This window comes from Cyclopterus lumpus, chromosome 17, assembly GCF_009769545.1.
Source record: "Cyclopterus lumpus isolate fCycLum1 chromosome 17, fCycLum1.pri, whole genome shotgun sequence".
Lineage (NCBI taxonomy): Eukaryota > Metazoa > Chordata > Actinopteri > Perciformes > Cyclopteridae > Cyclopterus > Cyclopterus lumpus.
The window spans coordinates 17,332,634-17,347,201 of NC_046982.1; the positions used below are offsets into that span (position 1 = coordinate 17,332,634).

The 14,568-nt window shown below is 41.9% G+C and overlaps 1 protein-coding gene across 1 annotated transcript; it reads right to left on the reverse strand.

Moving 5' to 3' along the window:
* Positions 1 to 3,611: 3,611 nt before the first annotated feature.
* On the reverse strand, positions 3,612 to 12,744 carry LOC117746393 (sodium- and chloride-dependent GABA transporter 2-like). The gene is made up of 14 exons (XM_034555482.1): positions 12,651 to 12,744; positions 12,415 to 12,549; positions 12,130 to 12,267; positions 11,647 to 11,734; positions 9,674 to 9,806; positions 9,391 to 9,525; positions 7,757 to 7,860; positions 6,155 to 6,279; positions 5,694 to 5,806; positions 5,461 to 5,598; positions 5,263 to 5,365; positions 4,904 to 5,004; positions 4,585 to 4,755; positions 3,612 to 3,719 (listed from the first exon to the last, which is right to left on the reverse strand). Exons 1-14 carry the CDS (start codon positions 12,727 to 12,729, stop codon positions 3,612 to 3,614), a joined length of 1,671 nt encoding a protein of 556 aa, XP_034411373.1. The 5' UTR covers positions 12,730 to 12,744.
* Between the last annotated feature and the right edge of the window lie 1,824 nt (positions 12,745 to 14,568).

Sequence of the window (14,568 nt, forward strand, 5' to 3'; positions counted from 1 at the left end):
TAGGGTGACGGTGGTTTCCAGCGACGTGGGGCGGTGGCAGGGAACCACGCTGACGTTCATTCCTGGATGCCAAGTTTAAAGGGCTAGTTTGGAACGGCCCAGTTGGAGGACCCTCATCTGCTGCCTGCACGCAGTAATGTCATGGAAATCGAGGGGAAACTAGCTCCGGGGCTGGGTAAGCTAACCTATCCTTGTTTCACAATCAAAAATAACCTGTTGTACTATACTAAAGAGACAGAAGGCCACAGGAGAGACTTGTTGGTGGTCCAAAACCGTATGTGTCCACAGTGTTGCACCTAGCCCACAGCCTTGTCCTGGGGTTGAGAAGACAAGGCAGCGGATTGCAAGCCGGTTCCACTGGTCATGAGTGGTAAGAGTAGTAGAAGACTATTCTCGTACCTGCGTTGAATGCCAAAAGTTGAGCCCTAAGCCTCATTTTAAAAGTCCCGTCATACCTCTCCCTATAATTAATAATAATAATGCATTGAATTTGTATAGTGCTTTTCATGATACTCAAAGACAATTCACATAATTATAACATCCTAAAAGCTAAAAATAAATAAATAAGAATAACTAAAATACAGGTAAAATAAATAGGGACTTTCTGAGTCGCTCGGACCCTAGTAAAAAAAATAAACAAACAATCACACATTAAAAGCAGTTCTGAACAGGTGGGTTTTGATTTGCGATTTGAATAAGGAAAGATCAGTGCAGTCTCGGATGAGTTTGGGGAGAGAGTTCCAGAGGGAGGGGCAGATATAGAGAAGGCTCTGTCACCCCACGTCCGGTGCTTGGTCCTATGTGGGATGGACAGGAGATTGGCATCAGAGGAGCGAAGCCAACGGGATGGAGTGTGGTGGTGGAGCAGGTCGGTGAGGTAGGAGGGGGCCTGATTATGGAGGGCTTTGTGAGTGAGGAGAAGGATTTTGTATTGGATCCGTTGTGGGACGTTGATGTGCCGTTTTCCCGCATTGCTATGGACTTAGTGAGGCCCCTGGCGATGTTTGCTAGGGAGCATCAGTATATTCTGGTGATACTGGATTATGCAACAAGGTACCCTGAGGCCATTCCCCTGCAGAACATGACTACAAAAACGATTGCGCGGGAGCTAATCCACTTGTTCAGCAGAATTGGAATCCCCAAGGAGATGCTGACGGACCCCCTTCATGTAATAAAAGACCTCTGCCGGATCTTCAAGTTAAAACAGCGTTGCACCTCTGTCTATCACCCACAAACTGATGGGTTAGTTGAATGTGTTAACAAGACGTTGAAGACTATGTTAGGTGGTTGATGGTCCGTTCATCTCAAGATCAGTAACATGGTCATAACTGGGACCAGCTCTTGCCATATGTCTTGTTCTCAATCAGGGAGGTTCCTCAAGCGTACACTGGCTTCCCCCCCTTTGAGCTGCTATATGGGAGACAGCCCAGAGGGCTCCTCGACGTAGCAAAGGAAGCCTGGGAGGAGCAACCAAGTTCTCACCGGAGCCTGGTGGAACATGTGGAGAAGATGAAGGCTCACATGAAGGACTTGTGGCCAATGTATACAATAGGGGGGGCCCAACCTCGGGAGTTCCAACAAGGAGACAAAGTGCTGGTCCTAATCCCTACCACTAACCACAAGTTATTGGCCTCCTGGCAAGGATCCTACGAGGTGGCAGAGAAGATAGGCCCAATCAACTACAAGGTACGTCAGCCGGGGCGATGCAAAAGCTCCCAAATCTACCATGTTAATCTGCTGAAAAGGTGGTACTGCTGAGATACCCTCCTGTGTTGTGTTTCCCCTGATGTGTTTCCTTCTCCAGACAGTGAAGTTATGGTAGCATATGGCCCTGGCTTATCAAAAGCACAGCTACAGCAAACCAGGGAGCTGGTGCAGCATAATTTGGATGTTTTCTCTGCACAACCTGGGCACACATCCTTGATAGAACATCACATTGACACAGAACCAGGAAAGAAGGTAAATTGCGTCCCTACAGGATACCCAAAGCCAGAAGGGCAGCCATTGAGCAAGAGGTCCAGGAAATGTTGGCTCTAGGGGTGATAGAGGAATCCTACAGTGAGTAGACCAGCCCGGTTGTCCTGGTCCCTAAACCAGACAACACCAACCGGTTCTGTAATGACTTTAGGAAATTAAATGAAATTTCAAAGTTTATCTTATGCCCAGGGTAGATGAGCTGATCGACCGCCTCGGAGAAGCCTGTTTCATCAGCACCCCTATATTGGCAGGTACCCCTGGCAGAGACCTCAGGAGAAAAGACGGCCTTCGCCACTCCATCAGGACTGTATCACTACACTGTACTACCCAGCCACGTTCCAGAGACTGATGGACACAGTCTTGAAGCCGCATCGTGAGAATGCAGCTGAATATCGAGATGATGTGGTAATTCACAGTCACTCCTGGGACAGCCATCTGGTACGGCTGTCAGCAGTCCTGGTAGCTTTCCGCAAGGCTGGCTTGATGGCAAACCCCAAGAAGTGCAAGCTTGGTCTGGAAGAAGCTGAATATCCGGGCTACACAAATGGGAGGGGCAACATGAGGCCACAAGATCGCAAGGTCCAGGCGGTCAAGGGCTGGCCACGTCCGTCCACAAAGGCCCAGGTAAATACCTTTTTAGGTCTGACTTCATACTATAGTCACTTACTCCCAAACTTCTCTGCTATAGCGTCTCCCCTCACAGACTTGACCAAGGCCTCCCAGCCACTCAAAATTAAATGCACAGAAGAATGTGACAGGCCTTTCAGGGCATAAAGGAGGCCCTCAGTTCACAGCCAGTATTGTTGACCCCATACTTTAGCCGGGAGATGATTGTTAAGACGGATGCATCAAAGGTGGGCATAGGGGCAGTACTCTCACAGGAAGTTCAAGGTGAGGAGCATCCCATCATATACATCAGTCGAAAGCTCAACCCAAGGGAACAAGGGTATGCCACAATCGAAAAGGAAGCTCTCGCCATTAAATAGGCACTGGAGCGCCTTCGGTATTACCTCTGGGGACGCCACTTCACTCTGGTGACCGACCATGCCTGGTGTGGATGTCCAATAAAAAAGACACAAATTGCTATCAGTAAGAGCCATTTAAGTGCTGCTAAAGTGCTACTACGGCGCTACCTTTCCTATTCAAGGTATAATCGAAAAATATGTTTTTCGTTTGCGACGGAAGGTGTAGAGACTTTCTGCTGTCCTGATGTCAATGGGGAGCTCATTCCACCATTGAGGAGCCAGGACAGCAAACAGTCGTGACTTTGAGTGTTTAGCTCGCAGTGACGGAGCTACAAGCCGATTGGCAGAAGCCGAGCGAAGTGAACGAGCTGGGGTGTAGGGTTTCGATCATCATTATTTTCTCATTTTCAAGGCACAGATGAATAAATGAAATGGTTTGAGAGCAAATACGTGATAAATTACTCAAGAAACATTAAATATGAGAATGAAATCCATACAAGAGAAATTACACAGTGATACTTAACTTTCACTGACAGTTTCGGAATGCTAAGAGGTTAGAATTACACTATTTCTGACAAAAAGAACAGCAAAATCGCCCAAACAACAATTTGTTCACTTCAATTGATAACATGCTCAAATGATAAACAAAAATGTCTAATTATGGTGACTCTAACTTGTCGCTGCAGACGTCCTGAGTTCAACAGTCGTCCCCTCGTCTTCTAAGTCTCTCTCCTGCTGGTCCAGATCTTCAGCGGGACGACAAAGGACAGACAAACGCTGGAACACAAGGAACAAATTAGTAAGTAGCACAATATTTACATGAGACTTTGGGCCATTTTTTACACTCTGTGAACCTGGTGATCGATCAATACGATTCAATAGTCTTTATTGTACCCAAGGGGAACGTTTTCTTGGACTCAAAAGCTGCACACATGGTATAATTTTGATTGGACTCAAGGCTTATTGTCCTGTGATATAGCTACCTCCATAGTAGCAATAATAACGAAACTGACAATACATAAACAGAGACACATTCTGAAGCACATCACAACCACACAGCGCACATATTGCACATATTACACAACCAATGAGAAGAACAGTGATTAAAATCCAAGAAAATAAAAATAGGACATCCGGGTGTACGTTGCTAATGAATACAGTCTGATATTAAAATATAATGTTCCTGAACTCCCTCGCAACATAAAAATGTCTCATGGACTGGCACACTGTTGCATGCAGTCTCTCTTAAGGTGTAGCTGAACTTTCATTATCTTGAACACGAGAATAATCTGCGACAGCAAACGGTTTTAAGCTGCAACCGCCTACTACTCATTATTCATTATTTCTGTCATGTTTATTGAATGCGTTGTAACTCTGTAACGCTGTTCATCTGTACACATGACATCTATTACTTCTGTCCATCCGGGGAGAGGGATCCTCCTCTGTTGCTCTCCTGAAGCTTTCTTTTTTTCCATGTGAAAGGGTTTTTTTCTGTTTTATTTGGGAGTTTTTCCTGATCCGATGTGAGGTCCTGGGACAGGGATGTCGTATGTGTGCAGATGTTAAAGCTCTCTGAGGCAAATTTGTAATTTGTGATTCTGGGCTACACAAAATAAACTGAATTGAATAGATGGGCACTGACCTGTCTGAAGATTCCTGCTGTCACACACATCTGTCCAGCTGCCCACAGTGGCACCATGAGAACAGAGGACAGTGTCATGGCCCATCCCAGTGCATACGCCCAGTCAGGGTAAGTGTACCAGTCATTGATGCTGAGGTGTTTGTAATCAACCAGGTACACGATTAAGGAAATCTGTGAAGATGCAGAGAGTTGTATTGGGATAAAACAGAGCAAAGTATTTAGCTCCAAAGAAATTCTGACAATTAATTTAAGCAAGGGAGGGAAGGGACTCAAATAATGTTGGAAATGTCCTTTAACTTTTGTGACATTTCTGACTCACCAGTGACAGCAGAGGAATTATGTATTTCCAGCAGAGTTTGAAGAAAACAGATGGTCTCTGTCCTGTCATGTCCTCAATGATGTTAATTAAACGATCAGCACCTGATACAAACAGACATGTAAGACTGGGTTCATATAAATCATATAATGTTGCATTGTTGTTGCCAAAATATGACTGGGACCAAATAGGAAGGATAAAGAATCTCTTAATTTGGTTATTGCTACCAGTGTGACCTAAGCTGTCTAATTGTATCATGCAAACCACTTAAATTAGCAGCATTTACATTAATATTTCCTTTAGATTAAAACATATCTAATATGTCAACTAATGAAGCATAGATCAGATCATTTTTTGCGTACCAAAAATCCAGGCCAAAGTCAGACACTCGGATAAAGCCATGAAATAGTAACACGCTCTGGTGATGCCATAATAATCAATCAGCAGGAAAATATAAACCCCTCCCTGCAGCAGGATGAAACAATATTAGAAATAGTTTAAAAAACATTTGGTTTACAATAGATGTTTGAAAGTACCCTCACGGAAATATGTGTATTCACCTCGGTGACCAACAGCAGATGTACGAGGAAAAAAGATGAGCAGACGAAAAGGACGAGCAACTCGTGTCTTCCTGGTTTACGAAACAGCTTCGGAAACAAGTCGCTTATTGTGGTAGTAAAACCCTCCACTGACACAAACTGGGGATAAAACATTGAGAAAATTAGTTATTTTTAGTGCCTGCAATAACTTGGTAATTAATTAATCAATAGGAAATACAACACAAACATCTTACATGTGTGTCAACAGATAGTAGAATGAGCATCAGGAAGAAACAGACCGTCCAGAACTGTGGAAATGGCATCATAGCTGTGGCCTGAGGGTACGCTATGAAGGCCAAACCTGGACCTGTGAACAGGAAATAACGACAAAGACGATGTGTGATGGCCTGGGCGTGGTTGGGCTCAGCTGCAGGGGGGGAGTGGCTCAGGGAACAGGTGCTGGGAAGAGGCTTAATTAGCCTCAGTTGCAGTGGATCAGGGGTAATGGGTCTTGCCCCTATATCAGGTGTGTTGGAGATGGAGCATAAGACCGTCAGAGCAGAGACCTGAATAAAGGATATTGCCAAACGTTGCACTCAGTGTGCTCATTCCTTGGTGCTGGGGGGGGGAACCCGGGGATGGTAACATGAGTTGTTACATGATGTTATTGGTCTCTGGATTAATATGCAACTTCCTCACCATGTCAAGTCTTTACCTGACTCGACCACGGATTCGACAGGAACACCCTGTTTCTGAGCCATGAAGCCAAGTACAGAGAAGACGACAAATCCAGCAACAAAACTGGTCCCACTGTTGAGTAGACAGAGCCAAAAGCAGTCCCTAGAGGTCACAGGGAGACATGTTGCACATTTTATATGGTAATGTGAAAAAAGAAGAAGAAAAATATGTTTATTCTGTGTGCTTGCTGGTTGTTACAAAAAACGTTTATCAAATCCTCAATTATCTGGTGATGTGGTTTCTGTAGATGGCATTGCCCTGGCATCTAACACCACTGTAAAGAATCTCGGCGTTATCTTTGATCGTGACTTGTCCTTTGACTCCCACGTGAAGGAAATTTTAAGGACTGCATTCATCTACGTAACATTTCAAAAATCAGGCACATCTTGTCTCAAAAAGATGCAGAATAACTGGTTCACTTGTTTGTTACTTCTAGACTAGATTACTGCAATTCCTTATTATCAGGCGACTCTTATAAGTATCTTAAGTCCCTCCAATTAAACCAGAATGCTGCAGTTTGTGTACTCACAAAAACGAAGAAAAGAGATCACATTACTCCTGTATTAGCTTCTCTGCACTGGCTCCCTGTAAAATCAAGAATCACATTTAAAATTCTTCTCCTCACCTACAAAGCCTTGATTGGTGATGCACCATCATATCTTAAGGAGCTTGTAGTACCATATTGCCCCACTAGAGAGCTGCGCTCACTAAATGCGGGGCTAGTCGTGGTTCCTAGAGTCTTACAAAGTAGGATGGGAGCAAGAGCCTTCAGTTATCAAGCTCCTCTTTTATGGAACCAGCTTCCACTTTCAGTCTGGGAGGCAGACACAGTCACCTCATTTAAGAGTAGACTTAAGACTTTCCTCTTTAACAGCGCTTATAGTTAGGGCTGACTCAGGTTTTCCCTGGTCCAGCCCCTAGATATGCTGCTATAGGCTGCCGGGCGACATCTTAGGATACACTGAGCATCTCTCTCCTCTTCTCTCTCTCCTTTTACATCTCTCCATTGCACATTACTAACCCTACTTCCTCCCCGGAGTCTTTGTGACTTCACGTCTCATAGGGTCCATTGGACCTGGCTGTGTCTGAAGCTGGTCCTGGGTCCTGACTCCTTACCCTTGCTTCCTGCATCCAGCCTCTGGCCTCCTTCTCTGTGCCTCCTGCCTCAAAGGCCTGACCTCATTGGTCTGCCTCCCCATCTCTTCTCTTCCTCCTTCTGTTTCATGGATTGTGGAAATCTGGATCGTGGTCCATGCCTACTAATTATTGATACATTTCTGTCAAATTCATTGAATGCGTTGTAACTCTGTAACACTGTTCATTCTGTACACATGACATATATTGCTTCTGTCCATCTGGGGAGAGGGATCCTCCTCTGTTGCTCTCCTGAAGGTTTCTTCCCTTTTTTCCCTGTGAAAGGTTTTTTCCTGATCCGATGTGAGGTCCTGGGACAGGGATGTCGTATGTGTACAGATTGTAAAGCCCTCTGAGGCAAATTTGTGATTTTGGGCTATTAGAAATTAACTGAATTGAATTGAAAGGTAAATATTATAACAAGTGTTTTGCAGCGTATACTTACTTATAACAGTTGTTGTTGTACTTATTATAGCTGCTCAGGACACTAAGAGTCCCGGAAGTCAGACTGTAGGAGAAGCATATTTGATATCCTGCTTCTAGCCAAACCTGTTATATAACAAAAAATACTATATTAATATAAGCAGTATTACTTAATACATTAGTATTTTTAACAATGGTCTTGACTTTGTCTTCACAATGCAATATCAACACTGTTTATGTTTTAATGTTTTAACTGAAGGAATTTTTTTATAACGTGACTTCTAGAGCCAGTAAAGTGTTCCAGTTTTGTTTTTCCTATTTGTTTCTCTCCAAGGATTTATGCTGCATTCAAGATAACTTGAAATGTAAGGATTCTGAACCTCCTACAAACAAAAGTAGGACGGAACGTAGTCGTAGTTCCTGCCTGTAAAATTATTCACATCTCCCTCAACTTCATGAGGAAACACAACAATGGAAGCGCATACTGTGAAGACAGCATAAAGTATATTTCTCTGTATTTAATTGGAATAACACATACTATCATTCAGTGGAACGTAGATGCAGCTGCATCCTGGCCTTCTACGTGGCTTTCCATCCGTTTCCATCTGTAAGATGTATCTGAGTCCTCCCTGACTCAATCAGTGACAAATGAGTCAGCGTTGCCTGATCTGGTGCTGTTACACGTGTCAAGCGGTGCACAACATATATTATATTACTGGGCTGCATGGGGACTATTACGGTTCATCATTGATGTCTCATTCTTCCCCCTGTTTTAAATATATAAAGGGCTGACGTTTTGTTAATTGTGACACAGTTGTTGAATCCATGCCTTTATTACGTGTGGCATTTACAGTTTGTGAGCTGGGGAATGTTGCCGACTTGTGGACCTTCTTATCAAGGTGAGACATATAGACTACATCCCCCAGCTTTTTGAGGGAAAAACCTGTACAATATATACTGTAGATCCTATATGAGATCTACAAGTTTAGACTTAGACATCTAAGTTGGCCCTTCTGGTTCTACCAACGCCAGCTGAAGAAATGCTGTTTTAAATTGGGAAACATAACTATCGTCCTGCAGCTGTTTTTTCCTGCAAGTGTTGAACATAAGGACACACGGGTGATGTCATCACTTTCTACTGGCTGGCCTCTATATCATTACAATTGTGCATGCTTGTGGGGATAAACCTAGCAACAGCTCATAAAGGGCTATCCCTGTACTCATGGACTCTGGAGTAGGTAGGTTTTTTTTATCACTTATTTATTTTACCTGAATTCTGTCTTTCAGCAGACTTTAACCAAGAGTGGTCTGAGCAGTCACTGAAAATGTCTCTTCAGACATGAGTATCTAGGAAGGTCAGATGTTTGATTGATGGCTTTTTGTTGTTTCCTTGAAAGAAGATGTTGGGCCACTCCCGTGTCCTTGGGGGAAATTGTATCGTCTTTCGTCAGGCCCCTCACCTGAGAACAATCTCACTTGGTTGGAGCTTCTGGGAGCTAAAACTTCTCAGGGTCTTTGAGACACGAGCCTCTCGCACCAGAGTAACAGCACAATGAAGCCTCGCTCGTACATACAGTACAGCTGGATTCAGGCCTTTCTCTAGCCTCATCTAGGATGACTGTCAATACACCAGACATGCTAACAAGGAGAAGATACCTCAAGGTTAGAGAGGCGGTTAAGGTCTGGATACAGGTAGTAGTAGATCCCTTCCCAAGCTCCAGGTAGAGTAGCACCCCTGACGAGCAGTATCAGAAGCATCACACAGGGGAATGTGGCAGTGAAGTACACTACCTTAAAGAAATATAAAAATATGGTATAACACAAAATATTTGTAATGCCTATGTAATGAAAATACGTTGTAGAATACTTACATAAAATGCATGATGATGGTTTCTGTATACTAAAGTTATAACGTTTTAATTAAAATGTTTCCTCTAACCTTTCCAGAAGATCTGACACCTTTCCAGATACTGAAGTAGCAGAACACCCAGCAGGCCAGAAGACACAAAGCCAGCTCCCATCTCACACTGCCCAGCTCATCAATGCCTCCAGAGATGCCCAGCGCCCGCTGCCTGAAGAGAGGGGACATTCAAGAGGTACACATTGTAGAGTTGTAATGTTTTTTATCTTTACTTGCACATGTATATAAAATAATGTATATGATTTAAATTAATTAATACATAAAAAAGATAGGATAATTATTAAGGGATATTATGAAGAAAATTATGAAGAATGTATTAGACTTAGAAGAAAGTCACTGTAACTCTATTACATTACATTACATGTCATTTAGCTGACGCTTTTATCCAAAGCGACTTACAATAAGTGCATTAAACCATGAGTCCAAACTCAGAACAACAAGAATCAAGCAAGTACAATTTCTTCAATAACGTTAAACTACAGAGTACTATCCGTAAGTGCCATTTAAGTGCAACTAAAGTGCTAAACAACAAAGTGCTATCGGTAAGGGACATTTAAGTGCTACTAGAGTGCTACTACGGCTCTACCTTCCCTATTCAAGGTATAGTCGAAAAAGATGTGTTTTTAGTTTGCGACGGAAGATGTAGAGACTTTCTGCTGTCCTGATGTCAATGGGAGCTCGTTCCACCAATGAGGAGCCAGCACAGCAAACAGTCGTGATTTTGTTGAGTGTTTAGCTCGAAGTGAAGGAGATACAAGCCGATTGGCAGAAGCCGAGCGAAGCTTATGTTTGTTATATCTGTAAGATTATCCACGTATGAATTAAAAGTATTGATTATGGGAGGCGCAGTTAAATGTAGATTTCCCTTGGAGATAAAGAAAATAAACAGCTGTTTCCATCCCGAAACCATTTTTATTGTGACAATCGGAAGCGGGAAAACGCTTGCGGAAGTAGCGAAGATGTTTACCTTATTTAAGACCCGCCCCCTTGAGCAGATAGCCAGCAGCATGCCGTGTTGTTGAAGGGCAGGGCATGTTGCCTAAACTAACCAATAAGAGCCCTTAAGCCCAGCGGGTAGGATGGTATTTAACCCAACGCGAAGCAACTTTAGGGTTGGAATTGTTCTTTTCTCGTTTATGGAGTGGACGGAAACTGTTAGCTAAGAGCTAAGAGCCTGTTGCCCTCTAGACACGAGAGATGCTCGGCCAAGAACATGTATGCTGATCATCATTTTTATTTTTAAATACTTTTTATTATACATCTCTAGATTTTGGACTTTTCTTCAGAGAATCTTGAGAGAATCAAAGATATACAAGCAGCTCAAGATTCTCTGAACTTAACAACATGAAATAACAAGACTGCACAAGCAAGTGCAACAAGTTATGTTCGGTAGTGTAAGCTTCAGAGTGTAAAGTTGTATATTTTAATGATTCGTTATTCTACCCATTTTGTCATAAATCCCTGAGTCAGCTGTTACAGACTCTTGAGCAGTGACTGAAATTGAGTCTTTATCATAGTAAATGCGTCGGGCCTGAATTTCCCAATGATTGAGATGCATTTGTTTCGACAATTGTTCACAAGGTGTTTAACACTGTCACTCCTAAGAAGCTACAGTATAGTGAGCTCATTAACTTATGATTTTACCAAAGGCTTCAATGCACTTGAATGAAACAATTAATTACATTATTTTTCATTGGTTAGAAGAGAGAGGCACATGTGTCCTGAATTAGGCGTGTCGATGTCGAGGGCACGAAAAAAACGGAATTTCACGTTTCATTTGTAGGATTTGTTGCACAGAAGACGTGATCAATTTTTTTAATTTCACAGACTAAGTAAAAATATTTCAGTTTTTAAATCAATGTTGATCCCTTCCCCTTATATGACAGTGTATATCCAAGTTTGTTATAAAATATGATATTTCAAGTGGGTCATTATTATGTAATTATCTTAAATGCATAAAATGAATGTAAATAACGAGAATTTAGACTCACTCCCAAAACTCAGTAGCAGCAGAGGTGGCGTTTTTTAGCACGGTCAGATTTACTGTCAGATTTGATGAGGAAGATTCAACACAGTTCGCTGTTGTAGAGAAAGCACATGATAATGGTAAGTTACTCTTATACAAACTAACAGAGCATGTTACATTGTGAACCTCCCAAAAACAGTCTTCACCTTGACAAAGATTAAGGGACAATTGCCAGAGCATACATTTCTGAATTTAAATCAAATAGCGAAGAAATTACATTAATTGAAAATCGGCAAAACTAATTATTTGTCGTAAATGTACCAGTTACAAGTAACTAGTACATTCTATTTTAGTTTGTACAACCATATATATCTTTGTTCTATATTGTTATTTATCTCCCTATTGGAGATGGATTTATAGTAAGAACAGGGAAGTGTGTGCTCCTAAAAGCTACAGTCCTCTATTGTGTTGCCTTGACAGTGTTCCAGCTTCAGAAAGGAAGTCTTACCTGTATTCCAGGTGTTCTCACAGGTGGCCCAGGGCAGCTGGGCTCTGAACGAGAACACCAGGTAGAAGAGAGCCCAGACTTGTATTAATATGTAGCTAAAGTTGTACATTTTTGTCACCAATTGTCCATATCCAATTCCTAAAATGAAAAAAAAGAAAGCTAGTTGAGTGTTTGACAAAGATATATCTTTTCTGCAGTAAAAGTTCTAGTATTGTGTACAAAGTATGATGTTTTTCGTTTTTCTTCAGCCGACTGCATCTTTTATCTCAATACAAATGAACTCACCTTGTGCCAGAGGACACAACTTCCTCCAGCAGGTGACGGATCCTTCCTGGGTGTACTGACCGACTGAGCTCTCCAGCAGGAACATAGGTACCCCCAACACCACAGATAGCAGACCATATGGCACCAGAAAGGCCCCTAGGTGCATGTATATAAATAGAGATATATGCATGTACGCCCATAGAAATGACAAGTTAATTCAGTGTAATCAGCTATATGTTCAGAATCTGTATGTTCACCTCCACCATTCTTGTAGCAGAGGTAAGGAAACTTCCACACGTTGCCCAGGCCGACCAAATTTCCTGCAACAACCAGCATATATTCTGTTTTACTGGCCCACTGTTCTCTGTCTGCAGCTCTCTTCTGCTTCCCATTTTTTCTTCTTTGTCTGTTCATCTCAAGATCAGGAACCTTTTCAGTTGTAATTCCCAAATACTGCCGACCGATCTTTGCTCCTTTTATTATGTCTCCTAATTTGACTAAACAATGTTCTCCTTCCACACGACAAAACCACTTTCAGTGTGGATGGGGCAAGTTTAATGGAAATTAACCTTTTCAATCTCCTTTAGCCCTCTTCTGGTTCTCATATTTTCTTCTTTGTCCGTTCATCTCAAGATGTTTCAGTTGTAATATTTACTCCAAACTGATCTTTGCATCTTTTCATACATGTCTTTTCCTAATTTGACTAAAGCCTGCCCACATTTCTTGAAACAAAACCTATTTGACTGTGGCTCAGTAGTGAGCAGGGTCGTCTTTCATAACTATATAATAATTAATGCGTACTTAGTTGGAAAGCATTAATTTAAACATATGTATGGAAGCAGATCTCTGTGTCATGTGTCTTAATTTGACTACATCCTGGTGCCAAGAATAATCAAACACAAAACCTTTAATTCTGTGTTTTGTGTCAATAAAGACGAATGGAGAATTGTCCCTTAGGACAAACGCTATCTTTGTCTTCACAATAATGAATGGCGATGATTATTGACAATATATTGCGAGTTCTCTGTGCCTTACATTTTAAATAAATGAGTAGCAGAACACTCCTGGGGAGATGGAGGGGTTATATGTAGATCAATCAGTTCATTCACCCTTAATTTGACAATACTTTGAACTACAATAGCAGTTGGCAATCATACAAAAGTAAAAATACTTTTCCGACATAAATTGAGGGTTTGCAAATAATTTTTTAAAAAGTATATTGTTGCCTCTGAAACATTATTTATGTTGCTTCAACTAAGCACTTATTTGAGATGTTTTAATATTGTCTCATTAGCACATTTATGATATCCAAACTCTGGAGACGTTTAATTCAGTCAGTGAGAAAGATTGGAATTTAGACGTTAGAGTGGCCATTGCAATTTATTGTCAATTTTGAACAATACCAAAAGCCCAACACCAGAGTTTTTGCAATTGTTGTATTCTTGTTCTGAGTACATGTACTTTTAATTTTAATTTTAAATAATACCTTTAATTTCCAAGTACTTGAGGAACCGAACAGAAAACAGAAATCTTCCCCAATGTAGCATAAAAACATAGAATAATAAACATGGCACTAATTAAGCACGACAGGCAAATATTCATGTAATGCTATTCCCCAAACACGTCGGTGCCCGCAGTCTTACGAATTCACAATGAAAGTAAATCATCCCGCTATAATACTATAATAACCAAGACATGGACAGCTGTTACCTAATAGGCTTAGCTGGATGCTGAGCCCTTTGATACACAGTTAGGGTGGGGTGGAGGGTTTCCTATAAATATGTAACTCTGAGACGGCTTTCTCTTCCTAAAGTACCAGAATGTGTAAAGAAATGTGTGTGTGTGTTTTTTTTTAAAAAAAGTACAAAACCAGCTCATATTACTGAAAACCCTTATGTTTATTCTTCACGTCAAGTCAACGATGAACAGTAGACATTGTGGTCCTTGGGGACTTGTTGCTCCGGGACAACCAGACTACCCTGTCAGCTCACTCAGCAGCACCACACCCTGTCGCTGCAGTAGCAGGCCCGTAGAACTGGTATTTGGATTAGCACTGCAACATGAAAAAGGATATGCCTCACTGTTTCAGGGAGGGGCGAGAAAATGTGTTTGCCGCGGCTTTTGCTCCATTATGGCATCTGTTGAGTGAGGTCAGACATGATGCATTTTTATTTA